The sequence below is a fragment of the Liolophura sinensis genome, chromosome 12, assembly GCF_032854445.1.
Source record: "Liolophura sinensis isolate JHLJ2023 chromosome 12, CUHK_Ljap_v2, whole genome shotgun sequence".
Lineage (NCBI taxonomy): Eukaryota > Metazoa > Mollusca > Polyplacophora > Chitonida > Chitonidae > Liolophura > Liolophura sinensis.
The window spans coordinates 3,346,733-3,374,600 of NC_088306.1; the positions used below are offsets into that span (position 1 = coordinate 3,346,733).

A 27,868-nucleotide genomic window follows, 5' to 3' on the forward strand; every position below is an offset into this window, starting at 1 on the left:
GCAGTCATTCATATGTCGTAATCAAAGATAAACACCATGCTGGCTTCCTCTCCAGCTGTACATGGGAAGGTCTGCCAGCAACCTACGGATGATCGTGGGTTTCCCCCGGGCTCTGCCCGGTTTCCTCCCACCATAATGCTGACCGCCGTCGCATAAGTGAAATATTCTTAAGAGCGGCATAAAATATCAATCAAATAAATAAATCAAAGATAAACATTATAAGTATGACAATAAGGCAACTTGAGGTTCAGATTTAGCCATGACACTGTTAACAACTGACTTTCATCCTGCTTTTTATGTATACATGTATTATGACAATAGGGTACCCTGATGAATTGTCAGGCATAAATTAAAAAGTTGTTTGTTAGGGGTAACCCAGGCTACCCTCTGAAAAACTATCCTACTCAGAGTATATTTTCCGAAAGCAATTTACGTCTTGAAAAATTTCCATTTTTCCCTTTAAAGCTGTAGGAGTTACCATGGAAATTACCTGCAGGACTACATCAGGTTTGCAGAGGGAAATTCTGTAGTAAATAACATGTAGAGTAGCTTCCCATAGAATCCATGCTTTAGGAAATAATAATAATATAATAATAATAAACAGACCTGCAGTTCACAAATTGAGCAAGTTACCCTAAGCAAACAACCTTTAGTTTTGGCCTCTCGGTTGCTTTATGATGTAAAGTGAAAATGTTTAATGTTTTCGAAAATGCCATTTTTTTTATGATCATGAAGTGATGCAGTAAAATCAGTCTGAAAGAAACTATGACTCCTTTCTGATCTTGATCTTGGGTAGACCTATGGCATTGTTAACCAAACTGTTTTAACAGAACTGTTAACTTATGCGTACACCTCAACCAAAGCACATAGAGATTTCACACTTGGTATACAAACAGTACTTGCCAAGTCTTAAAAACAGCGCTAAAAGTTTTGGCGTCCGACGTCAGGCGATGTCAAACTGAACTGTTATCTGCACTGTTGACTGGCACTTAGACCTTAAGCAAAACACATAGAGATTTCATACTTGGTACACAAACATGACTTAGCAAGCGTTACAAAAGTGCACTAAAAGTTCTGGCGTTAGGTGATGTCATACTGAATTGTTAACCAAAAAGCCTTAACCAAAACACCTCAAGATTTCATTCTTGGTACACAAACACTACTTGGCACAGTCGACAAAATGGGTCCAAAAGTTTTGTCATCTGACATCAGATGACGTCACACTGAATTGTTAACCGAACGGTTAACTGGCACTTATGCCTCAACTAGAGCACAAAGAGATTCCACACTTGGTTTGCAAACAGTACTTGCCAAGCCTTACAAAACAGCGCTAAAAGTTTTGGCGCCTGACGTCACACTGAATTGTTAACTAGCACTTAGGTGACGTCAAACTGAACTCTCAACAGAACTGTTAACTGGTGTTTACGTCTTAACCAAGACACCTCAAGATTTCATACCTGCTACACAAACACTACTTGACACAGCCTACAAAACGGGTCCAAAAGTTTTGGCGTCTGACGTCAGATGACATCACACTGAATTCTTCACTGAAATGTTAACTGTGGTAAAACATATAAAGATTTTACACATGGTACACAACCAGGATTTGCCAAGCCTTACAAAAACGACTTTAAAAGTTTTGGTGCCTGACGTGAGGTGACCTCATACTGAGTTGCTAATACTAAATATTAAACCTGTAACATGTGATCTTGCATTCAAGCCATGGCTAAGTGAATGGACCCTGTTCCTGACAGTTTTTGACAGACTTCCTTTCACATGTGCCATCTTTGTGAAATGATCTTGACTAGTTCTACCTGTCCATTTAAAACCAGGATGTAGGTTGTCAATTACGTATTTTAGACAAAATAAACCTGTTGAAAAATAAGAGGGTTTGTTTTTTGTGTTGTTCGAGCGTGTATCGAGCTGAAGTTTTGCATTCATGCGTCTCCTACAGCTCTTTGGTAGTCTTGCTACGAAATCTAAGTTTTTGCAGTTTCCCTGGGAACAAATTTGGTTGAGTGTTTTCACAGAGTAAGGTAGTTTTCACAGGGTATGGTAGTTTTCACAGGGTATGGGTGTTTTCACAGGATATGCTAGTTTTCACAGAGTTTGGGTGTTTTCACAGGGTATCGTAGTTTTCACAGGGTATCGTAGTTTTCACAGGGTATTGGTATTTTCACAGGGTATCGTTTTCACAGGGTAAGGTAGTTTTCACAGGGTATGGTAGTTTTCACAGGGTATCGTTTTCACAGGGTAAGGTAGTTTTCACAGGGTATGGTAGTTTTTACCTCTGAAGACAATGGGGATCCTGGTACTTATGTGTACATTTAGCCGCACTCCCAAACACCAAGCACCTATATTCTGTATATATCATATTATAATCCTTGACGGATGTAATATTGGTTTGACGAATACAACAGTTTTATTTCAACAAAATATCACGTGAAAAAAATGCTGATCATACACGTACAGTAAGTCCACATGGTAAAAAAAAAATCATCAAACTATGCAATGAACAAGCTCCTATAAAATTAGAAACTGAAAAATTCACACATTCACAATGTTACAAAATGAGCCTATTGTTATTATCTTTTGCACTTTGTATATTACAGTGAGTAACACATTTACTCAAGCATGACAATGTGACATAAAATGGGGCCAGAAAACACTTGATCAAAGCTGCCTTTGACTATGGTAATTTTAAGGTACATATCAAATACAGGATCAATACTGATAGGTTGAGTGTGGAGACTTTTCCGCGGTTCTGGTCACACTTGAATGAATCTGCCATAACGAAAAAACTAAACTTAGACTTGACATAGCCTGCACTTGCTTATCTCTCCACCAGCCAATCAGAAATAATTCTGTATCTCCTTAAATGACCTTAGCCAAGGTAACAGGATGCAGTTTGTTGCACCAACTTACAGTATTCAGCATTTGAACTGGTCAACTCCCGCTCAGTTGGACAGATTGTACTATCAAACAAAGATTTAAGCTAAAAGGTAGTACAAGTGGTTCTGGTCTGCGAATATTATTTACTGATAAAAACTACACAATTTCATTTTTTGTTTCAGAAAATCAATTAAGACAATTACTATACATGTACCAGTATAAAAAAAAAAACTTTTCTTACTAAAAATGACAAACAAAAGCAAGTAACGGCACGTACCTCTTTCAAAAAAAAAAAAACTTCCAGGCTTCAAAACATTAAAATACAAAACTATAAAAAGTAGAAAAGTCATAAAAACAATAAAATTACTGCTTGAAATTTACAAGCGCTGTTATATTTTACCATATGCTGCTGTATTAGTAAGTTCTAATTCTGTTATCTCCATACAATTACCAGTGAAGATACGACTTCATTTTTGTGATTTTCTTTTCCTGTATACATGTATCATTCATTTGCACAAAAAGGTCCGACTTGATAGTAAATATGTGAAACCGCATACACTACATGTACATCTATAATTCACTGTTTTGACTTCATATTGTTCAAAGACTGACATATTTTGCCATCTATCTACATATTCCTCTACAGATCTAATTCTGCAATCAGTGTTCACAATCTTTAATAAACAAGCCCACCACTACAAAAACTTCACTTCATCCAGATTTACGTAGTACATCATACATCTATATTCCTTTCCATTACTATTTCATTCAATTATAACTTATTTATTTATTTATTTATTTGATTGGTGTTTTACGCCGTACTCAAGAAGATTTCACTTATATGACAGCGGCCAGAATTATGGTGGGAGGAAACCGGGCACAGCCCGGGGGAAACCCACGACCATCCGCAGGTTACTGGCAGACCTTCCTACGTACGGCTGGAGAGGAGGCCAGCATGAGCTGGACTTGAACTCACAGCGACCGTCAATTATAATTGGCCTGTAAATGTAAACTGATATGCTGATAACAACCATCCAGGATATACTCTCACAGCTCAGCATATATACTGAGCTATGACTCTGGCTCTGAGAGGAGGACGACCAATGTGGCGTTAATCCATAATCATTCAGTCATTCAATCAAATGATAACTAATACCGTCAATAAGATTCAGTTACTATGGGTATCGTATTTGGGTTATTAATTTTCTTTACAAAGCAGTCCATCTGTGCATGATTGGCCGAAAAAGCCACAGCCACAAGGTACACAGAGTATCATTGACTGGTCAGAGCCAGGGGCTGAGATGAGTCTTCCATCGCACTTAGTCCCTACAATAGGGGAGGTGTACTTCACACATCCAGATAGGGACATACTAACTGTCAATCAACTAAAATTTCATTCAGAAAAGTGTATTTTCAGGGAGTAATAAATCTCATAAAAATTTTTTTTTTGGTGTTGAAACTTTAAATTTGTTCATGTAGGAACATCTTCCAACCTTCCAGACAAACTTTAAAACACGGTAACAACATTATTATTTTTACAGACAACAATATAGTTGCTGTTAAGAATCGTGGATTAAGAGTCTATCAGTATAGATTCATGCGGTCTTACATGTATTTCCTATAGTTTTAATACACTTTTAAAAACATTCAAATATACACATAGACTGTACTGTACACTTGTCACTTTACTATTGCCCACCACATCTTATAGATCACAAAACACATTTTCGTACAATCTCCTTGTTTTCATTGAAGAAACTGGAAAAGGAGCCAGTGGGAACAATCCAATTTTCAAAAGTTCTCAATATGTACAACTGTACAATACAAAGGGAGTAAAATCTGCTCCTAGCAAAAACCAACAGCTCCACTCAATTTTCAAAGACACACAGAAGTAGAAATGGCTTTCAGAATCAATATATGTAACCCAAGACAAATTGAATTTGTAAAGCGTTTTTCACGAAGCCAATACCTGTACATGTAGGCCTGACAGTATGACAGTATTTTGATACATCAAAAAAAAAACAGACTGATATAAAATGTTTTTATGTGCTAAGAAATTATTTCATTGCATATATTGCACAGAATAATGGACCTGTTTTATTTTCCTTCAGATTGCAACATGGAGGAAAAGAGTTTTTTGTTTCAATGTATACAGAATTACCTCCCTTTAAACAGGGCTAGTTTCCGCCAGGAAAACATAGCAACAGTTATTTGAAGGTGAAACATTTAATTTAATTGATTCATGTTTTACGCTGTACTCCAGAATATTTGACTGATACGACGGCGGCCACCATTACGGTGGGAGGAAAGCGGGCAGAGCCTGGGGGGAAACCCACGACCATCCACAGGTTGCTGACACAGCGTGAATCATTTGTGTATATATGTGTAAAACATGCATACAGTGTATTTCACCTAGGGTTTAGCATTTTCCAAGTAACACACTTTGTTTGAATCATCAACCTTAAAGGGCCATTTCAAAGTTTTTAGTGAATTTCTTCCAATTCATTAGGTTGCAGTCAGTCTGATCATTAGGCCTATCCCTCAAATTCAAGCTAAGGAATCAAGGAGTTGGAACCCATGCATACATATATGATCGAACCCCTTATTGGAACCCCTTAATTAGCCCGGATTAATTTGTAGGGTTAAATACCAAGAAATATTCAATTTCAAAATTGTTTGTGAAACATGTATAAAACCTACGATTCACCTTGAACAACTCTCAATGACAAAAAACCAACTACATGTTAATTGGTCCACTTGACTGACAACTAATTCACTTGGCCCCCAAGACCAACCCACCGTGTAACCTTACCTCATCCAACTTTAATGAGTCATTTAAATCCTTTAAAAGAAAAGAAAACAAAATGTTGAGAATTTGGGTCAATTACAACTGCCTTCTCTCATATATGCCACGTGCTCATGCTATGGACGCCATCTTAGAATCATCGGTGAATTTATGATGTTTTATATTTACACTTTCTACAGGACATAATTTAAGTCTCAAAAGACTACTCCTAACATCTCCTATGTAGGCATATGGTAGATTACATGTTATGTGCGGACTTTTTAACATGAAATTGATGTATTTAGATTCCTTACCAAAAATCCCATTGCACTGCTAGCGCAGAATTTACATCACTCTGATAAGTGCCTCCTTCGTCCGTTTTCCTTGATGGCAAATAATACTACAGCGCAAAGATTTGATCTTGCGACAGCTGGACTGTTGTCTCATTATTAATGTGGCCCATAAAGCCCACCTTACAAATTGTTTATTTATTTCACTGCACTTAGTTACATGAACATTTTCCTATAAAACAACAGTGTGATTATTATCAGATAGTTTTCTTTTGGTCTATCAAATGGTGATGTCCATTTTTTGCTATCTTTGCCCTTAACGAAACCATTATAAATCTTGTAGAGCTGGTCATGTGATCATGATAATCAACATTTCTGTTGCAGACATGAAAACTATGCTATAAAAGACTAAATTATATGTTGTCTTTGTTTCAGTCAATGAATGTTTGTTCTTTCCACCAAAAGAATACAGGATTTTATGATCCTTTTGCATTATCTGAATGTTCAAGGGAGGTAATCCAATCCAAGATGCCAACAATAGCATCCACAGAGTTGCCTCCCTTCATTTTGTATTGCACACGTCCTCAACAGCCAGTAAATGAATTTTCCGTGCAATTAAACGTGGTAAGCAAAAGTCTTCTCTTTACTTGCACCACATGAGAGCGCCGCACAGATCATCGTCACAGCAGCGCCCCCTGCTGTCAGATAAAAGGCCCACGACAACTGACATCCACCTGAAGAAAAAAACAGAAAGAAAGAAGGCAACATGAGTAAATGCATTTTTAATTTTCTAGTTGGCTTTCAAATTGATTCTGATTGGATGAAAATAATGGGAAAGCCCATGAGTCTTAAAGAGTATAGTGTAACTATGAACACCAGATGGAAGTGCTAATTACTGTGCACAAGTAATGGTTCAACTAATTTAGGTTTTGACTTTTTTTTTTTTTTGCCACAAAAACCACCAGTCATTTGTTTAATTTGTTCTTCTAAACTTTTCATTTCACAATTTGGAATTAACCCAATAATACTATATTTTATGTTTTTGTTTTGTTTCTTTGTTTTTTGGTTTTTTTTGTTTTTTGTTTTTTTTTTTACTCAAAAACATGGTACCATAATAATATATACGAACAAACCATTTCATAACATATACCCTAGTTCCTTGGAGACAAAACTGCAGTGGTTGGACAGATCAATTTCAGGGCTTTGTAAAAAGTATAATTTTACCAGTCTACACAGAATAGTGCCTTCAGAATATGCTTAAAATTAACACCTTGTAAAAATGTGAAAATTTTGAAGATTTACAGTGGTACTGTATAGTAGAGATGTATATAATTGAAAAACTGTCACATTACAGTTAAAGTTTTAGTCTTACAGCTAGAACACTAAAAGCCATATTTGTGATTTGACCAAAGTAATTTTAGTTAATGAAGTGTATCAATAAAATGGTTGTTACACAGAAAAAAAAACAGAGAAAAGAGGTAAATAACAACAGTTGAATTTGATTTATCACCAGCTTAGTAATTAACTTCGTGGCATTTTGGAGGAATGTTTTCCTTTTGTTTTAAGATTAAGAGATGAAATTCTCTCATTACAATATTTTTTATGTTTGTTTTTTACTACTTCACTATTTCAGATCTTAAGACATCACAATCAATCACACTTAAGGCACAGGTACAATCAAGTTTATTGGTACTTAAACAACACATTTCTACCCCACACAAACTGGGCTACATTCGCCCCAAGGCTATACAAGAAGACAGAGCTGGGCCTACATCAGTTTAACTCCACTGCCTGAACACGATAATGTCATTAAAGATGACCATTAAAAGCTAAATTACCACAATTCTGTTTGCTCTTGTTGAATGACATGTGAATTACTTGTCCTACATTTATCTTCTTCTACATTTTTCTTTGTTGTACAAGTTTCCATGAAGTCAACAAGCCGCAGACATCCGGCGCAGGTTGAACAGTTTTACCCTTTTTTACAAGGGATATTCAGACTTAAAACTGTTTTCTCACCTCTGTTTTATCCAGGCTGAATTTTTATTAGTTCTATTTAATTCTTTGATTGATGCAAGTGACCCTCATGCAATGATGAACTAACAGTGTCTGGAGGAAACCAGACAGACTAGAAGCGTACCAAAAGCAAAGGAAACTTCGCACACCCCACGCAATTAAAACCTGACCAACTGAAACCTGGCAAAGCCTGAAGGAAACCTGACAGAGAATGAGGGAAACCTGATTGAGCCTGAAGGAAAACTAACAAAAAGTGAGGGACACCTGATGAAGCCTGGAAAAAACATAACACAGAGTGACGGAAATCTGAAGTACACCTGACAGAGTGGAGGGAAACCTGACAGAGCCTAGAGGATATATGCCAGAGCCTGCAGGAAACCGGACAGAGCCTGAAGGGAGCCTAACAGGGCCTAGGGTCAATATTCCACAACCTTAAGGAAACCTGATAACACGTTAAAAAACCTGACACAGCCTGGAGGGAAACTGACAGAGCCTAAAAAGATGATGGAGCCTGAAGGAAGCTGGACACAGCCTGGAAGAAACCCATATGTAACAGAGCATGGGGGAAACCTTACAGGGCCTGGAAGAAAACAGGCATGTACAGGTTGCTGGATTCGTCTGTGATCCCACTGGTCAGGGACCACTGGCCACAGCAAAGATTTAGCCACATGAGCTGGCTGATGCTGTATATAAGAGGACAACTCACCCATCCTGTATGATGCTGAGGCATGCCCACAGGCTTGCTGTACCTCTATGCTGTCCCAGCCATTGGGGTAGATAGCGATGCCTGCCCCGATCAGCAAACCTGGGGAAAAAGCAGGAATCACATACATAATCACATTCTGTTTTTGTCTTAAACATTCACTCCCAACAAAGTACAATTTAGAGACAAAATAAAGGCAATCAAATATTAATTTTGATGCTGACACTTAAGCTGTATATGTACTGTTCCAGTAAAACTTCAAAGAAAAAAAAACAAAAATGGAAACATCTTTCTTGATCAATGGAACACTCAGAGTTAGGCAAAACAAGTTCATGGGAGGAATTCTTGGTCACATACAGAAATTCTTTTTTCACATACAGAAATTCTTGGTCACATACAGAAATTCTTCGCCACATACAGAAATTAGTTCATTGATTTGTCCATGTTTACAATTGCACACTTCAGATCCAAGGACGGCATAGGTCTACCCTAGATCAAGAGAAATCAGGAAGTCATGGACAAAAAAAAATCACACATTGTGCTGGCTTTGAATGTACAACCATAATGTTGAAAAGCTACAGTGGTAGCTCATCTTCTCAAAAGACATTTCAGTATCATATACCAGTTTTCTATGATAAAGATTGCATGGGTACACTGGGCCTCTAACTCCCTCCACAAAACTTTGCAGGCCAATTCTTGTAACTCTCTCCAGTAAACCACAAGCAGGACCTTAATATCGAATTTCAACACTATGAACGGAAAAAAAAAGGCCATTCAAAGTTGTACACAAGTGTTTAAAATATTTGTGCAAAAATTCTCATAACTGTAAGCACATATGTACCTCGCTGGTGCAAATGAAAAACCAATGGCTAGCTTCAGGGCAAGCCATCAAGCTCCGGATGAGTTAAGTCTGTGTTTATGTAACACGATAGAACAATCTCATCGTGAATGCCAGAGCTGATGATGTTTGTTGGCAGAATTACTGCCAGATCTGCTCACGTAAGAGGTGTCTTGGAATGATGTCAGAGAAATGCTGATGCATGAAGTGTTGTCAAAATGGCATGAAAATGGCATCAAAACAACATCTGCTGACAGTCGCCTCCGAGTTTTGTGATTTCCTTTCAGCACCTGGCTACAGGCGTTATGGGTGTGTGTGTGTGTGATTTCTGTTTAGACTGAGAAAGTAGTGTGGGGGGGGGGGGAGGGGGAGGGAGGTGGAGAGGCGGTGAGTTGCAGAATGAAATGTACATGTACAGCTTGTGGATGATTATATATAGCACCTCCTCAATGAGGGCCTTGGCTATGGTGTGGGTGTATGTACCATTAAAACAACAACTGTGTACATTTACCACTGGATATATTAGCAAAAATTGCAAACTTTTATAATGGTGGCCTCCTACATGAGTACTACACAGAGTTGCAAACTTCTATAATGGTGGCCTCCTACATGAGTACTACACACAATTGCAAACTTCTATAATGGTGGCCTCCTACATGAGTACTACACAGAGTTGCAAACTTCTATAATGGTGGCCTCCTACATGAGTACTACACACAATTGCAAACTTCTATAATGGTGGCCTCCTACATGAGTACTACACAGAATTGCAAGCTTCTATAACAGTGGCCTGCTACATGAGTGTTACACGGAATTGCAAACTTCTATAACGATGGCCTGCTACATGAGTACTACACAGAATTGCAAGCTTCTATAATGATGACCTGCTACATGAGTACTATACAGAATTGCAAACTTCTATAATCGTGGCCTCCGACATGAGTACTACACAGAATTGCAAACTTTTATAATGGTGGCCTGCTGCATGAGTGTTATACGGAATTGCAAACTTCTATAACGATGGCCTGCTACATGAGTACTATACAGAATCGCAAACTTCGATAATGATGACCTGCTACATGAGTACTACACAGAATTGCAAACTTCTATTACGATGACCTGCTACATGAGTACTACACAGAATTGAAAACTTCTATAATGATGACCTGCTACATTAGTACTATACAGAATTGCAAACTTCCATAATGATGATCTGCTACATGAGTACTATACAGAATTGCAAAGTTCTATATTGATGACCTGCTACATGAGTACTATACAGAATTGCAAACTTCCATAATGATGACCTGCTACATGAGTACTATACAGAATTGCAAACTTCCATAATGATGATCTGCTACATGAGTACTATACAGAATTGCAAACTTCCATGATGATGATCTGCTACATGAGTACTATACAGAATTGCAAACTTCCATAATGATGACCTGCTACATGAGTACTATACAGAATTGCAAACTTCTATAATGATGACCTGCTACATGAGTACTATACAGAATTGCAAACTTCTATAATGATGACCTGCTACATGAGTGCTATACAGAATTGCAAACTTCTATAATGATGACCTGCTACATGAGTGCTATACAGAATTGCAAACTTCTATAAGGATGACCTGCTACATGAGTACTACACAGAATTGCAAACTTCTATAATGATGACCTGCTACACGAGTACTACACAGAATTGCAAACTTCTATAATGATGACCTGCTACATGAGTACTACACAGAATTGCAAACTTCTATAATGATGACCTGCTACATGAGTACTATACAGAATTGCAAACTTCTATAATGATGACCTGCTACATGAGTGCTATACAGAAATCCTCCTAATGATCTACATCTTACATAAAACAGAAAGGAGTCACAGTTTCTTTTAGTCCTATTTTACTGCATCACTTCATGATCATACACACCTACCCTAAATGACCTCAAATTTCGTCCATGACTTAGTGGCTCATTTTTCCATATTCTGGGAGTTCTGATTTTAGAAATGTGTTTTGAGAGGTGTTTGGAAGGTAGGAGGATATCCCACTGGGAAAATGTAAGTTTTAGCACCAGAAGTAATATCTCATGACATTTATTTGCCTCCAAAAACGCTCTTCTTGTGATCAAATTTTTAGGTCATTTTGGGTAATTAGATGTTGTTCACTGGTATACTATGCTGATCCAGCCACATATCACATCACAAGATACTCTTTTGTTCCCTAAAAGACTGTAAGCTCCCTTTTCATTGGCTGCTTAGCAGGGAGTCTGGAAATACCACACAATAATGCCACCAATCAAAGCCCACAATACTACCCAGTGATTCGTGGCAAACTTTGATGTTGTATGTGCCTCACATGACATCTTTGAATCTTGATTTCACATCTCACATCACAGTCAGCCATTTCCATTTGAGTAGATTTGTAAATCACTAACCAGCTGAGTGTGACTTTCCTCAAACCCCCTAGATTTGTCGCATAACCTTGAGATTTGATTGAAATTTCGGGAAACACCTTTTCAGTGAAAGCCTTTAAGTACTGACAGATTCCCTTTACTGTAATTCTTCAACCTTTTCAGATGTTTGCAAGGTGTTTATTCAAGGATATTCTAATAATTCTGTGTTGACTGAGATTATTATACATTTTGTGAAGCCCTGGCCCTTCCAACCAGCGTAGTTTTGTCCCCAAAATCAAATTAAAAATGCGCATAAATTGCAATAGAAGTTGCTATTTCATATGTGAAAAGGTTGAGGGATTAGAGTAAACCACTATATTTATTTTAGTCTTACATTTATCAGCTGACCTGAAAATATTAACATCTACCGAAGTTCAGAGATCCTAATTTTCAAGGACTTTATAAGGACCTACTATCCGATATCTTTAAGCACTTTCTAGGACCATCCAGATAAGGACAAACCCTCCTGTTAATAGATATTACATACATCAGCTACATATTGGTTCTCCGGCTGTAAGTGGAAAGGTCTGCCAACAACCTGCGGATGGTCATGGGTTTCCCCCGGGCTCTGCCCAGTTTCCTCCCACCATAATGCTGGCCGCCGTTGTATAAGTGAAATATTCTTGAGTATGGCGTAAAACACCAATCAAATAAATAAATATTGGTAACTTTATTTATTAATCTATTTCGCACACTATGCAATGTGATATTTAAAATTACAGACAAATTAAGTCTACTATCAAGAACTTTCAACTCATTTTCAAAATTTACGAACTTTGACAGATTTCAGGGATGAATGAGACCCCTTGAAGTAACTACTGTTGGAATTTAACAACAACAAAAAAAATATTCATAGCTCACAACATTTTGTTTATACACTGCTAAATACACGATGTACATGACCCAAACTTTCACCCAAAGTCCTGCACATGGAAATCAACAAGGTAGCCCTCGACTGGGATACAAGTATGTGGTCCATCCCTATGCACATAGGCTACCACACAGTTGTGCAGCTTTCAGAACAGTCAGCATACAGTATTCAATCTCAAATTCGCCCCAACGATGCAATTTTACAGCCATATTAATGTACTTACATAATACTTTTTTACTGAAACTTACTTTTTCCAATAGGATACAATGCTACTTTCCAAACGAATGGGACAATAAATCATTTTATAAAGATCAACAGAACTCTCAGAATCAGCAAACAAGCAAGTCATTCATGGACAAAATTGTAGGTCATTTACAGTAATTGTCCCTGAATTATTTAGTGACAATTTGTTACTTTTGTAAACATTCTTGATTATATAATGCAACAAAGTTCTGATGAAAGTATAAACATGTCCATAATTTGTATCATTGCATATTTTATATAATGTGTTCATTTATTTATTTTTCTTTTTGATAAATGTGGTTGTAAAAACAGAATAGTGTATGTAACTATTCAACTTTTAATCCAAGTTATTATTTAGTCACCATGTACTATTTTGTAGGCATTTAATTGGTCTCTCTTTCCTCTTTCATTTTATTTATGTCATCTTCAATGTCTGTACCGGTGTGGATTTGTCACAGTTAAATAATCTCCAGGGAGATGTGGTAAATGGCTATTTGCATCCTCACACGTTAAAAAATTTGATTTTTCAAAGTTTCATTACATAGCACATATTATTCCTGAACCCTGAAATTAAGTTCAATAAATATGTTTCCTCATGATGACAATAAATATTTCACACCATTTGATTTTACAGAATACAAAACAGCATTAAAGGCCATGGTGAATCACTCCTCTACCCCCAACCCCAACAGACCCTCAGTTATCCTCACCCCCTCCTCCCCCAACAGACACCCAGGCTTTGCCAACAACCTAGGATTTTCATTCAATAAATCATGCCAACAATTGTGTTAATCTCTTGTAATTGTCTAATGGACAGTCAAACCAAAATCTGGGTCACTCACATGTTTTTATTTTACAGCCCTATAGCTTGTGAGTGTGTTATCTCAAACTGTCCATGTTGGTGGTCCAGGGTTATTGATATACAGTAAATGACCTAAAATCTCTTCACAAAATTTTTTTATGGGCAATAAACAATGTTATTAAGTGTTTATTCTGCTGCTAACAATTGATATTTTCCCAATGGGATATGATCCTATCTTCCAAACCAATCTAAAAACACCAACACATTTGTCAGGATCAGACAAAAGGTGCAACTTTTTTTCTGGTCACAGGTAAAATTTTCAGGCCATTTACTACACACTCTCTTAATGATGTAAACTCCCTGATTATCTGTCAACCAAAAACACATAAATATTTGTCCCATCTGAATCTCCTTTTATAACCTTATCCACAGATCCCTCAATCTCCAAACTAAAGCTATGTAGTCCTGTTATATGTGACTAAGAAATGCCCTACTCAAGAATATTTCACTTATACCACAATAGCCAGCACTATTGTGGGAGGGAACCGTGCAGAGAGGGTGGCAAACTCACGACTATCCACAAGTGCTGGAAGACCTTCCCAGATACAGCCAGAGAGGAAGCCAGCATTAGAAAATGACATATGAAAATATAGCACAGTACACATGTTACGTCATCTGTAGAAACTCTTGCCACCTGGTGGAGAAATATGCCAACCTCTTGGGTGGAAATTGTGAACGGAGTCCTGGAAAATCTAAATGTAAATGGCTGCTACAAGACGTGGCCACACTTTGAAACTGAAACTCAAGCTTAAAAACTATGATTTTGCTGATCATTGTTGCTATGCAGTTTATAACCCATTGGCTATTTTTATATTTCCAAGCAACTATAAAACAATTAGTATCAAAGACACTGTTGTTGTTTTACCAACTTTCCTTTCTCGTAATTCTAGACAAGGTGGTGTTTGAGATCAAAGAATAGTGTACAGTGCCATGGAGACTACCTAAAGGGAAGTTGCATATTTCTAGGTGATGGACTTTGGTTAGGAGTTAAAACTACAGGTAAAGGCATTACTTTGGCAATATTTGACAACATAAGAAGGTAATTTACACGGTTGATTAAATCCTGTTTAGTTAGTTTTCAATATCCGCTGCAGTCTCTCCATTAAAACTGGCAGATTTCCCATGCCACAAAGCAATGGCATCACGTCAATAAAGCAGTCTGTTATCAAAACTCTTGCATCTAGACTTTGGGTAGTTTAAGCCTATTCGTGTGTGTGTGATTGTGTGATTGTGTGTGTGTGTGTGTGATTGTGTGATTGTGTGTGTGATTGTGTGTGTGTGTGACTGTGTGTGTGTGTGTGTGATTGTGTGTGTGTGTGTGTGTGATTTTTTAAAAACCATTACAGTATACATATAGGTACAGTGTACATTTAGGTTACAATGTGCATTTAGCATGGCTAAACATGGTGCCAACCTAAAGCACTGAGCAACTCCCAAGAAGACTTATTCTCGTAATTGTGCACCTGATGACCTCACCTGATGACCTGACCAAAGAAAAGTCAGCCATTCTGAACTATTTATCCACAGAAGTCTCAAGAAGCAGTTTTTTTTATTCAAAAGATAAGGCTTTCCATGCAAATGGACAAGACTTAGAGTCAGGGTCAGTTCTGTCAATCCCTTGACCAACTGACCAAACAGTTCAAATCAACATCTCCACAGAAGGTGTAGAAAGGGAAAGAGGCCCATTAATTTGACCAGACCTCCATCTGGACAGCCGACTCCCTTGAACAGGAAATTAAAGGCCACAACTGTTTGCTGGAATTCTATATGAGGCTATCGCCTTACCACCTGTGCAATCAAAGTGGACTTGTCTGTCATCTCTGACCTCAAAGATTAATTGTCTAAGTTAGCCTCAGGATAGCAGGGCATTTGCAGTCTAATTTGTGAATTCATGTTTAATATTTTCAAAAATAAAATAAAAGAAAATATTAAATAAGAAATCAAATTCTGTGCTTGCTTCTTATATCAATCCTATCACTGGATCATCATTCAAGCCACACCATTTACAAAGCTGGCCTACGTGAACTCACACATGTATACAGCAAAAAGTGGTCTGAAATAGTTACAAAAGTTAACTGAGAGATATAAATTCTTTTTTTTTTTTTTTTTAAATGTGACAATTTTTGTGAAGATTTACGGCAGACACTTGTACTTGCTGTCTATTATATTTGAGTCATTTTATCCGTGTTTTTTTTATTTTCTCTACAGAATACCGATGCATTGTAAAAGGTCGGCTGTTGCTGTCTGCCCCTGACATTGACACACTCAACAACCACCATTACTGGACTTCTATTTATCATGATGTATTCTCCTGCGTGAAAAGCTTTTCCTGTCGTCTTGTTAACCATCTAACCTCAGGGTTGTGACTAGGGGCAAACTCCAGACACAAATTTGTTGGCAAGAAAAACACTGAGGTGAAAGGAAAAGCCCAGCCATGGTTTAACAGTTGATGCATAGTTGAGCCAGTTCAAAGAAACTTTATACAGCTCTTTTTTTTTAAAAAAAAACAGCTCAGAAACCCTTCTTATCTTTGAACTTACATACAGTGGGAATTTGTCATTTTATCCCTTCAACATGAGTTTTTACTTTAAAAAAAGCCAGACATTTCATCTAAAGTTCCTTCTACAAACTCTCTATAATCATTCTCTTCAAAAGACTGAGTGTATGTGTGCATGTATCAGCACTATATTTCAAAGCCACGTTAAAAACTTCATCTAGACTTCATAAACATTCGCATCTCTGCATATATATAGGCAGATTTTATACATGTAGGTAGCACAGTTAACTATTTTTTCCGAAGTTTTTCAAGATCTTATCTCTGTTTCATAGTTACTGATATCAAATGTGTATGTACATACCATTTAATATGTAAAAAAAAAAGGACGGAAAAGAAATCAAGTATAGTCTTGTAGAATTGACATCTTATAGTTCAAATCAAAGTATATATACGTATATATAATAATATTTTTTTGCTCTTGAAGAATAAACATAAGTTTTCCCAAGATATGTATATAACTTCTTACATTAGCATGAAAAAAAAATTTTTCCAAAAAAGTGAGGAATATATGCACCGGTACATCCTGTAACTTTTATCTATGAGATTCGACCAGAAAATAAAAACAAAAAAAAAAAAAAAAACATCATGCAAGTTCCCTCTAAAATGACGATCTGAATTTGTGTTTTAAAGATTTACAGTATAACAGGGCCCTCACGATTCCTTAGTTAGGAACACTCACACACTGTCCCATGAAGCGTGATGCCATTATCTGCCCCCATCCAAAACCACAGATACACCACCCCTCCAAAGATACCCTACCCTAGTAGCGTGGACTAACCTATACAGAGTCCAAAATTAAGTCTAACAGAGTTTACTTGTCCAGAAGGAAATGCCAGAGAGAGTTAACAGTCTAGCACAGAAACCAAAAGTCAAACCAGGTCATAGCCATTTAGCTACCATACTACCAGAAAATGTACCTACATTTGAATACATCAAGGGGTTTGTTTGTTAGAAATGTCCCTGGTTTCTGTCTTTCTACTCCAGACTAATGGGTTCCCTCAGATAACCCACACAAGTTGGCCTGTGTGGAAGTATAAGTCAAAAATTCAGGACGAAATGTGTGTGTGTGCAGGGCAGGGTGGGGGGGGGGGGGAGGGGGTGATGGAGGTCCATGGAGGGACATGATGGATAGATGCAGGGTAGGCGTGGGTTTTCTTTGATTACCTCCACAGCTCATTAGTATAATGATATGCATGTACCAACATTTCGACTTTACCCTTGGGATGTTTTTCATTAGCCCTTCAGTGCCCAGCCTATGATACATGCACGTTAACAATTCACACAAATCCTTAACCCTTCGGCCTATGAAAATGCAACATTCCCTGAAATCTGTCTTGCGAAATAATTCCTTTTATCTTGGCTTAAGTAGCACATTATTGAAAAATCTTTGTAAGGCCATCCTTAAAAATGCTTTGTTACATGTATCCCAACCCTACCAGAAATGGCATAGGATCTGCCGACTTGGGAACGACTGGAAATAATTTGAGCCTGACTCATGAAGAAGATATGGATTTTAAAGGAGTTAGACAAAACTCTTCTATCAAAATACCAATACAAAACTTCAGAGTATGACCATTTTGGGAGGGTCAGTCAGGTTACACACAACAAATATTTTTTCAGATGATGGTCTACACACATAAAATAAATTAACTCACAGGATATTTCCGTGAAAATTTCAAACTACATGTAAAAAGCAATCCTAGAGTGCAATCCTCTATGGACAGACAGACAGACAGGCAATTAACACTCTTCAAAAAAATTACCTTTTTTGACAGTGTTAAATACTAATGCAGCAGAGAAGGCTAGAATATTTAACAAGTCCTCAGGTAAGTTGACTAAGCTGAATACAGAGACTCTGGGTATGAATGCCATCATACGGTACTCTTTTGGTCCTCGCAGGCACATCATCGATTGGCTACTATAGCGATCTTCATGAAGGATGCAGCTTAAATTTGATCAATAGGTTTGTTGGTGAAATGTTGCATCACATGGGTGTTTACACTGAGTACCTGGGTTTCCACCCCCAAAATCAGCCATTCCCCATTTGAGGAGGAAAAACATTATAATAAAGATACCATCAGGCCATTTCTTTAATTATTTAAATGTGTGTGGTTGGGGGGGGGGGGGGGGGGAGTCTGCCACTGTAAGGCTTTCTTAGTTTCATGTACTACAGTAAAACATATCTTTCTACTATAAACAATACTGGTATGATTGATTAGATTTCCAGCAGTCAACAGGATATTCTGATGGTGCAACCCCTGACAATACGACAGACCCACCCAGCCATTATCTACACTTCAGGGTAATATACACCTCAAAGACTACTACAGTAAACCTTTGTTACAGTCAAACATATCTTAAGTTGATAATATACACATACATATACATGTATAACTGTAGGCCAATCCAAGTTGTTGTTTTTCTGGGAAGGACAAATCTGTTCTTCCAATGTCAGAGGAAGGTACAAAAATAAAATTTAAAAACCTTTTAATTTATTGGGAATGTGGACTGTCCCAATAATTTATTTCCTGTTGAAGACATATTTACATGATTGGAAAGCTTTGAAAAACAATAAAATCATAAAATTATCAAGATTACACAACATAAAAAGGTTGATTTTCAGTTTTTTGTTTTTATTAAATTTTTGGATTCTTCTGAGCCCATAAGACACAAAATAAAATTCTTGTTGCCTAAGATGTGCAAGGCCTGTGTCTGATATCTTGTGTGATGGCCAAAAGCAAGGCCTGTGTCTAATATCTGGTGTGATGGCCAAAAACAAGGCCTGTGTCTAATATCTGGTGTGATGGCCGAAAACAAAGCCTGTGTCTAATATCTCGCGTGATGGCAGAAAACAAAGCCCACCCGTATGGTCTGGTTATGCACCAACTTCCTGTAAATTTTCTCTTACTGCCAGTTCTTGAGAGGAGAAGAAAAAAAGGGGGTTGCTTTGTTTACCAGGAGACAAGTGCCCCTCTACCTCGCCTCTGAAAGGTTAAGCAGGTCTAGAAAGCCCTTTGGTTGACCCCAGCCCCCTAGGGTTTTTGAAATCCCACTGCTAAGGGCCCACATGGCAGGCACCTGTGAGGCATGGTAAGTATGTTAGTCAGACCAGATGGCTTAACAGTTACACCAGGCTTCCACTGGCATCTCCAACGTGAAGATAGAGGCACTTTGAGATTAAAACTGTTCTGATATGGAATTGCATTATTGGCCAAATGCACAGAAAGATTTTATTTTCTTCAAAATTTAAAAGCATCCCAGCTCACACTTTTTACATGCGTCTTAAAATAACATACGTTAACTGTTTCCAATATTAAACCATTCACTCCAATAATGAGTGTTTAAACCAGAATTTAAATTTTAAGTTAATCAATAAAAACTGATTTTGTTGAAACAGCCCGTCCACAGTCCATGTGTATAACCTGCAGACAAGCATACTGCTGGTCCTTTTTCCTGGCCCAGCACAAAATCAGCATGGACAAAATTTGAAGTCACATGCAATAATAACTCCTTGGATTCTCTTCCATTATTCAGGCAAATCTGACAAAATGTCACAAAACACAAAATTACTACGAATCTATACTGTACTGTTGGCAGGTGAAACATTATCTAATTTCATCCCTCACACTCCAACAACATTTATGACACCTGAATTTAAGCATAACAGATGAAATGTCGTCCTCTTACTCATCACAGCACTTGGTAAGTGCCAAAACTGATACTCATTTTCCAAAACTGGTATAAATGCAAAAATTTGCAGTATTTGTACAAAGTGTATGCTTTACAGCAGTTTTCTTTTTCATTTCTGCAAGTAGAGGGGCCTTTCTCTTTTATTAACAAGTTATTGTTTATTAGGTATGTTATGGTACAGGTATATGTGCAGGTAACTGCAGTTCACAATAGGTTAATTAATGTATACCTATTACACTGATGTTAATGCTCTATGTCTCCATTCAGGTACACATGAAATAACAAGTTCAGCCTTTGGGGTGCTTAAATGGGAGTTACACCTGACTTACCTGCTTTGTTAAGATATTTTATCAGGTAAATTCAACATCATGAGTTTAATAGACATTATCGTTACATATCAAAAATGAATGGTCACATCAGTAGGCTGATAAGAGAATAAACATGACTGTCTTGGTAACGGTGGATAATTTTTTTTTCCTATGCAAATGTGTTTTTGGGTACATAATATCCTTAATGACCTAAATTTGCTTATTTTTCTGTTTTCTGGCAGAAAGGTGTTTTTTGGTTTGCTGGGTAAGGAAGATTATATCCCTCTGGGAAAATATGTGAGTTTCAGAACCACAAATAATCTTTTCTGATATTTATTTGCTTCCAAAAATGCAATTTTTTTTTTCTGGGCGATATTACAGATCATTTGGGGTAAATTTATTTTTGCTGAATGAACAGATATTGTAATTAAGGAGTACGTCTCAAAAAAACTAACGAGAGCAGATCAGCTGACGTTTGTATGCGAGACATGTAACTTCTTTATAAATCCGTAACAGTCAATGTTGATTAACATGATGCATAATCAAGATAACACAGAGATCAAAAAGATAATTGGAACATAAAGCCTTTGTAGGGAATCTAATTATCTCAGTTTTACTAACGAAGTGAAACATCAAACATGCACATCGCTGTCACAGGTGAATATACCTGTGAAGAGACTATTTCTGAGACTACCTGTATTTGTGTTTAAATTGGTCATTCTGTCTGTTGGTCAGTCCGTCAGTCAAATGTTTGGACATCCTTACTACGTATCTCTTAATATGGGTCATTTACTTAATATGGGAGCTGGGTGCAAGATGACACGAAAGGGGAAGTTGTACATGTAGCTGTTGTGAACTTGGGGTTGTACTTAAAGGATTAGTGTCCAGATTTATCATTTACTCATAATTAGCTGCCCATGCATATATTGTTCAATTGAGTTTAAAAAAATATTTAAAAAAGGGTACATTAATGGGAGAAATATGGCACTTCAAATCACTTGATAATGAGGCTGGCTTTGTTCAGTTTCTTCCACGAACAGTCCTTAGTCTGCACCGAATTACGGCATGCAAGTTCAACCATTACAAGCTGCCATTTATTTCAGCGTTAAAAAAAAGCTACAAGCCTGACAGCAATCATATTAAATTTCTTCATCAATTGTTTGCTGCTCTGCATCCCGTTGTAAAAACAGGTTACGGAAGAAAATAGCTGTTGTGAACTTGTGTTTGTACTTAAGCAGAGTTTGACTCCATGTAGGGCTTGAGCAGAGAAACTCTGGACTTCATTACTGTAATTCTTCAACCTTATCATATGTTTACAAGTTGTTTATTTAAGCATATTCTGAAAGCATTACACTGTGTAGTCTGATAAAATCAGTGTGAAGCCCTGAAATGTGCTAACACAACCAATGTACTTTTGTGTCCAAAATCAGATTAAAATAATGCATAAATTGCACTGAAAGTTGCTCTTTCACATGCAAAAAGGAGACAAGTGCCCCTCTACCATGCCCCTGAAAGGTTCAGCAGGTCTAGAAAGAGGAATTAGGGTAGCAATTTACTGAACTAAAGAAGTTTCATGAATTTGAGTCCTGGTCGTCATATGACTGAATCATTGCTGATTATCCCCTAAAACTCCAAGCACACATACATACAGCTGGTGTTTAAAGTCAATGTAACTTAACAACCCCACCATCTATGTATTTATCGTGTTTATTTCAAATGTCAACAAAATGTCAGATGCATTCCATCAGCAGTAACAATAGAAAAATCTTTGCAATCTCAGACGGATATATGGAATATCATCCCCGACAAATCTTATTATAGTGTGTGAAATAAACTGGCAGAAATGTCAAGCAGTAGCAAAGACTGTACCGTAAAGTTGTTAAAAATATGGTCACTATATCTGCAGTCAGAAAACCCTTGTTTCATTTATTTATTTTTGATTGATGTTTTATGCCGTACTCAATCATATTTCACTTATACGATGGCAGCCAGTATTATTGTTGGAGGAATGCTTGTTTGAATGTGTAAGATTGATCTACCTGTATGAGTTGATGGAAGAAATTTTCATCTAGCTGATCATGCTGCCACGTGGATATACATGTATTTATTAATCTGATTGTTTGTTTACTTCATATCCAAGAATATTTTACTCTCAAGACAGCAGCCTGCATTATGGTGGGAGGTGGGAGGAAACCAGGCAGTGCCTGGGTGAAAACTCGTGATCATCTTCAGGTTGCTGCCACACCTTCCCACGTACAGCCAGAGAGAAACCCAGCATGAACTCAACCTGAACTCATAACACTCAACATCCACCCAAAAGAAAGAGGATTTCACCAGTCAAGACAAAATTGCAATGACAAGGATTTGAACTCTTGATAACCTGTGCTGAATTAAGAGCACCAGGTTACCCAAGCCCTTTGTGAAAGCCAACTAACCATTCTTCTCCCCAGAAAGATTGACTCATGCCACTCGCAGGTAGAGAGATAAGTGTTCAGGACCATTTCAAGAGTAATCCGCTAAAAGCCCTATAGATACATACAGTGTATATATTTGCTCTGAGCACTCTGGCCACTCTGGCCTGGCACAGGTAATATCGTTAAGGACCTACTCCCCGTCCTACAGGTGTTCTTTCAATAAGCCAATATACTTTTATAGACAAGCTGCGGTATTTTAAGTGGCTGTCTTTTCACACTGTCCTGAATACCATAAACTCACTAAAAAATTTAACCTCAACACACCTTGAATGACGTATAATGTGCCTTTAAAGGATTATGATATGAAAAAGAGTATTAGTTTATTTAATGCCGTCTCATCTGACAGGTGTTTTGAAATGAGCGTGTGAAAAGCAAAGTACACCTGATCTTTATAATAATGTTACTGTATGTTTTGAAATGCATCAAACCATTAATTATGCCATTAATTAAGACATCACTTTATCAAGATAAATCTCTGAATTGTGAAAAGGATTTAAGGTAAAAAAAAAAAACTCTTATGTAAACAAAGGTGCATTCACATTTTGATAATAAAACTGCAACTATTGTCTTTTGTTTTAATTAGCGCTGACAGATTTGAAAAGCAAGTTGACAATAAAAGGGTATAATGAAATTAAAATAAATGCTTGAACAGCTGCACGTGTCATTATACACAAAAGCTCCTTTGAGAAATTAATAAAGTTGTTTACTTTACATATCAATTAAGGGTATGATTTTAATGAAGTTAACAAAAATTAAGTGGTTGTACTCTGACAAATTATACACATAGATGTATCTAGAGATGTGTGCCACTTACAATGTGAGCGAAGTGTTTTCTTAAAACACCTCTGAATATCCTCACATGTAAGCAAACATTAGCAACCATAAAAATCATTAACTATGCAGACATTACTATATATGTTTATTACAGACTACAATCTTATAGATTACTGTTTATAATCCCCACTGATTAATGGAAATGAGCTCCAATGATAACAAAATGACTCCATATACAAGTATATGCGTATAATATCTCTTTATATCTATCTACCTGTACAAACATGTCTCCATCAGTTTACCTGTGAAAATCATGATTTACAAAGGTAAATTGCAGTTAAAAATGTGCATTTTTATAGGCAAATAAATGTGATAAAATATTATTTTTGGTGTTTTTTTTGCATTTTGGCATTTTTCCAACAGAATATCATCTTACCTCCCAAACAAATTTTGGAAATTCTGATAAAATGAACAACGTTGCCATGGACAAAATTTTAAGTCATTTACATTTTTTTTTTTTTTTGAAGTTTTGAAATATTTTTTATCAGTGCAGTGTTTATTTCATGTGTGAGCCAAGCAGTTGTAGCCCGATGAATATCTTAAATTAGCATATCTAATATACATGTATCTTTGATGTCCATTAATCAAGTGAAATACCTTAATGAATTACAAAAAAGGTAAATAAAAAGCATTATTAAGACATCAGGAAGAAAGAACAAGAAACCAATCCTAAATGAAAATGTTCGTCTACTTAATTCTTGTTTTACTTTCTTGCAAATTTTTGTAACTTCTATATATAGCCTTCATCGACCTTCAAAACATATACATTACACAGCAACAGCAACAAGTAACTTGTTATTTTCAGGTTTCAATTACCTTTCATTAACAATTAGTTTCTCTTACCTGCAAGAAGTTGTACCACGCCTGCCACACGTACCGCTGTCTCAGAGAAAATGTCCTTGATGCACATTGCGAGCAGAGCAGTGAAGGAAACTAGTATAGCAATGCCACACCCGACGCCAACCAGGACTGCCGCAATCTGCCAGGACATACTGGGAATGTCATAAAACGTTGTATACCTCCCGCATTCCTCCACAACTTTAATAAGTCCAGTTTTCATTAATTTTGGATAATTGCAGCGTCGGAAAACGCCAAAGTAGACCGGCGTGACGTGCTCGTCTCGCATCCAACCTTGAAGCCAGAACGGCAGGTAGAAGCCGACGCTCGCGGCCGTGGCGCTAAGGAATGACGCCAGCGCCCAGATAACGCCGACTTTAGACAAACCAGACGACATTGTTTATAGCAGCGTGTACAATGCCGGTAGCGTTTTCTGCTCAAACAAACAAACAAACAAACAGACCCCTGCAGGTGCTTTAGATTAAGCAGACTTTACACAAGCCACTGAGCCGTATTTGCCTTCCAGGCCAAACGAAGTGCATGTGTATACTGATGGGCCACGTGCTTCTGTGCACTGTACACAAACGAAATTTCAGCTAGGTAAACTCCACGATTTCTGCCAAAAAATGTAGAATATACAGATCCTATCTACAATGCGGCTTTTCAATCACTTTCCTCTCTTCATTTTCTCAGTATGGGCCTGTAGAGCTTATGTAGAAACGACCATCCAGTCGATCAAATACACACGCCGCAAAAAAATTGTCTACGCCGCACGAGAGATTGTCGGGGAAATTCCTGGTAATGCCCAGCAGAATAATGCCCGGTCTGTATTTAAGGTATCACAGAAAAATCCCCGAATCTTGCCTTCGGCTGAGAGAAGAGGACGCCAGTAAAATGAGATGTGATTTTATGCGCAGAAATCGAGTTCCCATGAAGTTTCAAACTTCTCGCCCGCACCCTTCTTTACGAGGACTCGAGAGTTGATTCCGTACGCTGCTGAGAAACTCCAGCCTTAAAGACTGTCACGTAGAAACTGTACCTGGATATATAGAGAGGTGAAAAGAAAAGATCATACTTAAAATTAGAACTCTGTGCACTTTAACAACCGGCAAATGTAACCGAGACAAAACATCATTATTCTATATGTGAAAATTTTACACAGCACATACGTTATACACAGCAATGCATATACATGTACGTTCGCACGTTAAATTTGTCCGAATGATTTAGTTATTACCTGATTTACGTCTACCTGCAGCCCTATAGCCGCATTTTTTTGGAGCCGAAACGAAGATTTACAGGTCTGTATGTATTGCCGATATCCCTATTACAACCCGTACCCCCTTAATCTTTCTTTTGTGTTTGTGTGTGTCAACTCATGTGGGCTGCCCACAATTTCGTCTATTCAGCTGACTGTCCTATCACCATTGTCAGCTACTACAATAAAAGGGTATAATTGTGAATGGTAGGGTAATGCATGGTGAAATTGACATACCGCTCTACACGATATGGCTTACGCAGCTGATGACTGTGGTGTTACGGGTTAAGAGAACATTACAATGGAACCTGTACACATGCCGTTAGGAGACTTGTCACCAGGGGAACCGTGCATACCGCTATATCAAGATGACGCCCTTAAGGGGATACACAATCGTTTTGATTGACTGGTGTGAGAGATACATGCATGCGATTCCAGGCTATGTCCAATCTAAACTGTATTTTAGATATGGCACATTTACTTAAACGTTCTCTCTTACTCTTATATTCTTCCTCCACTACCCTTATAGTCATCCTCCGTACCCATATAGTCATCCTCCCCTACCCTTATAGTCATCCTCCCCTACCCTTGTTGTCACCCCACCTCCACTCTTATACCCCCTCCCCAAGTCTTGTAGTCATCCTTCCCTATAAGAGAACTTCACCTTATAGTCATCTTTCCCTACCCTTCTTGTCAACCTCCCCTACCCTTATAGTCAACCTCCCCTACCCTTACAGTCAACTTCCCCTAGCCTTAAAGCCATCCTCCTCCACCCTTATCCTCATCCTCCCCTCCATTTATCCTTACCTACTTTTATAGTCATATAATTATAGTTATCCTCCCTACCGTTATACTCATCTTCCTCTACCCTTGTAGTAATCCTCCCCTACTCTTATAGTCAACCTTCCATACCCTTATAGTCACCCTCCCCATCCTATAAGTTATCTTCCCCTACCCTTATAGTCATCCTCCTCTACCCTTATAGTCATCCTCCCCTACCCTTACAGTCATCCTCCCCTACCCTTAGTAATCCTCCCTTAGTCTTCATTTCCTACCCTTATAGTCATCCTCCCCATCCTATAAGTTTTCCCCTACCCTTATAGTCATCCTCCTCTATCCTTATAGTCATCCTCCCCTACCCTTATAGTCATCCTCCCTATCCTTATGGTCATCCTCCCCTACCCTTATAGTCATCCCCCATAGTCTTCCTCCCCTACCCTGATAGTCATTTTCCCCTACCCTTACAGGCACCCTGCCCTACCTTTACAAACTTCCTCCCCTACCCTTACAGGCACCCTCCCCTATCCTAATAGTATTTCTTCCATACCTCCCACCATCCCTCTCCTTCCCCTGCTTTTTTCTCTGCACTTCCCTCTTTTTCCCCTCCAACGTTCACCTCTGCTTCCCTACTTACCCAACCCCTCTGAATCCCTAATCCCCGTGTATACGTACAACACAATATTCCAACCTGTGATAACGTGTTATCTACCGACAACTTCACAACGACGTGCGTATTTCATTTCATTTCTGACAATCCGAGGGCCCGTATACATGTAAGCATAATGACAATCGTCCTTACGATAATAAGCGATATGCCACGTACACTCTGGGGTCGAAAGCGACGACATCAGCGTGGAATAAAGGCCTGATCATTTCTACACTCAACATTTAATCTGAAATATGGGTCGCTTCAAGTCGATGCCAACAATTCCAGGTATTTCTGGCTCATATGTGACAGGTGGTTGTTTTAAGGGATTCATTGCACGTTATACACACATACAGCGCTGGCTCGCTAACTCGCTCGCGGTATGGAAATCAAGTACTGGAAATCCTGTAAACATCGCATTTACAACATGAGAGTCCTCCAGTCATATTTGATATAGCTTATAGACTATAGACTATACAAAAATAGGCCTATACATCAATGTGTACTTCAGATTCTATAC

General features: G+C 37.8%; 1 protein-coding gene across 1 annotated transcript; it reads right to left on the minus strand.

Annotated features, from left to right (window-relative positions):
- Nucleotides 1-5,989: 5,989 nt before the first annotated feature.
- Nucleotides 5,990-25,095, minus strand: LOC135479504 (LHFPL tetraspan subfamily member 6 protein-like). Its single transcript, XM_064759369.1, has 3 exons — nucleotides 24,671-25,095; nucleotides 8,690-8,788; nucleotides 5,990-6,701 (listed from the first exon to the last, which is right to left on the minus strand). Exons 1-3 carry the CDS (start codon nucleotides 25,059-25,061, stop codon nucleotides 6,583-6,585), a joined length of 609 nt encoding a protein of 202 aa, XP_064615439.1. The 5' UTR covers nucleotides 25,062-25,095; the 3' UTR covers nucleotides 5,990-6,582.
- Nucleotides 25,096-27,868: the final 2,773 nt, after the last annotated feature.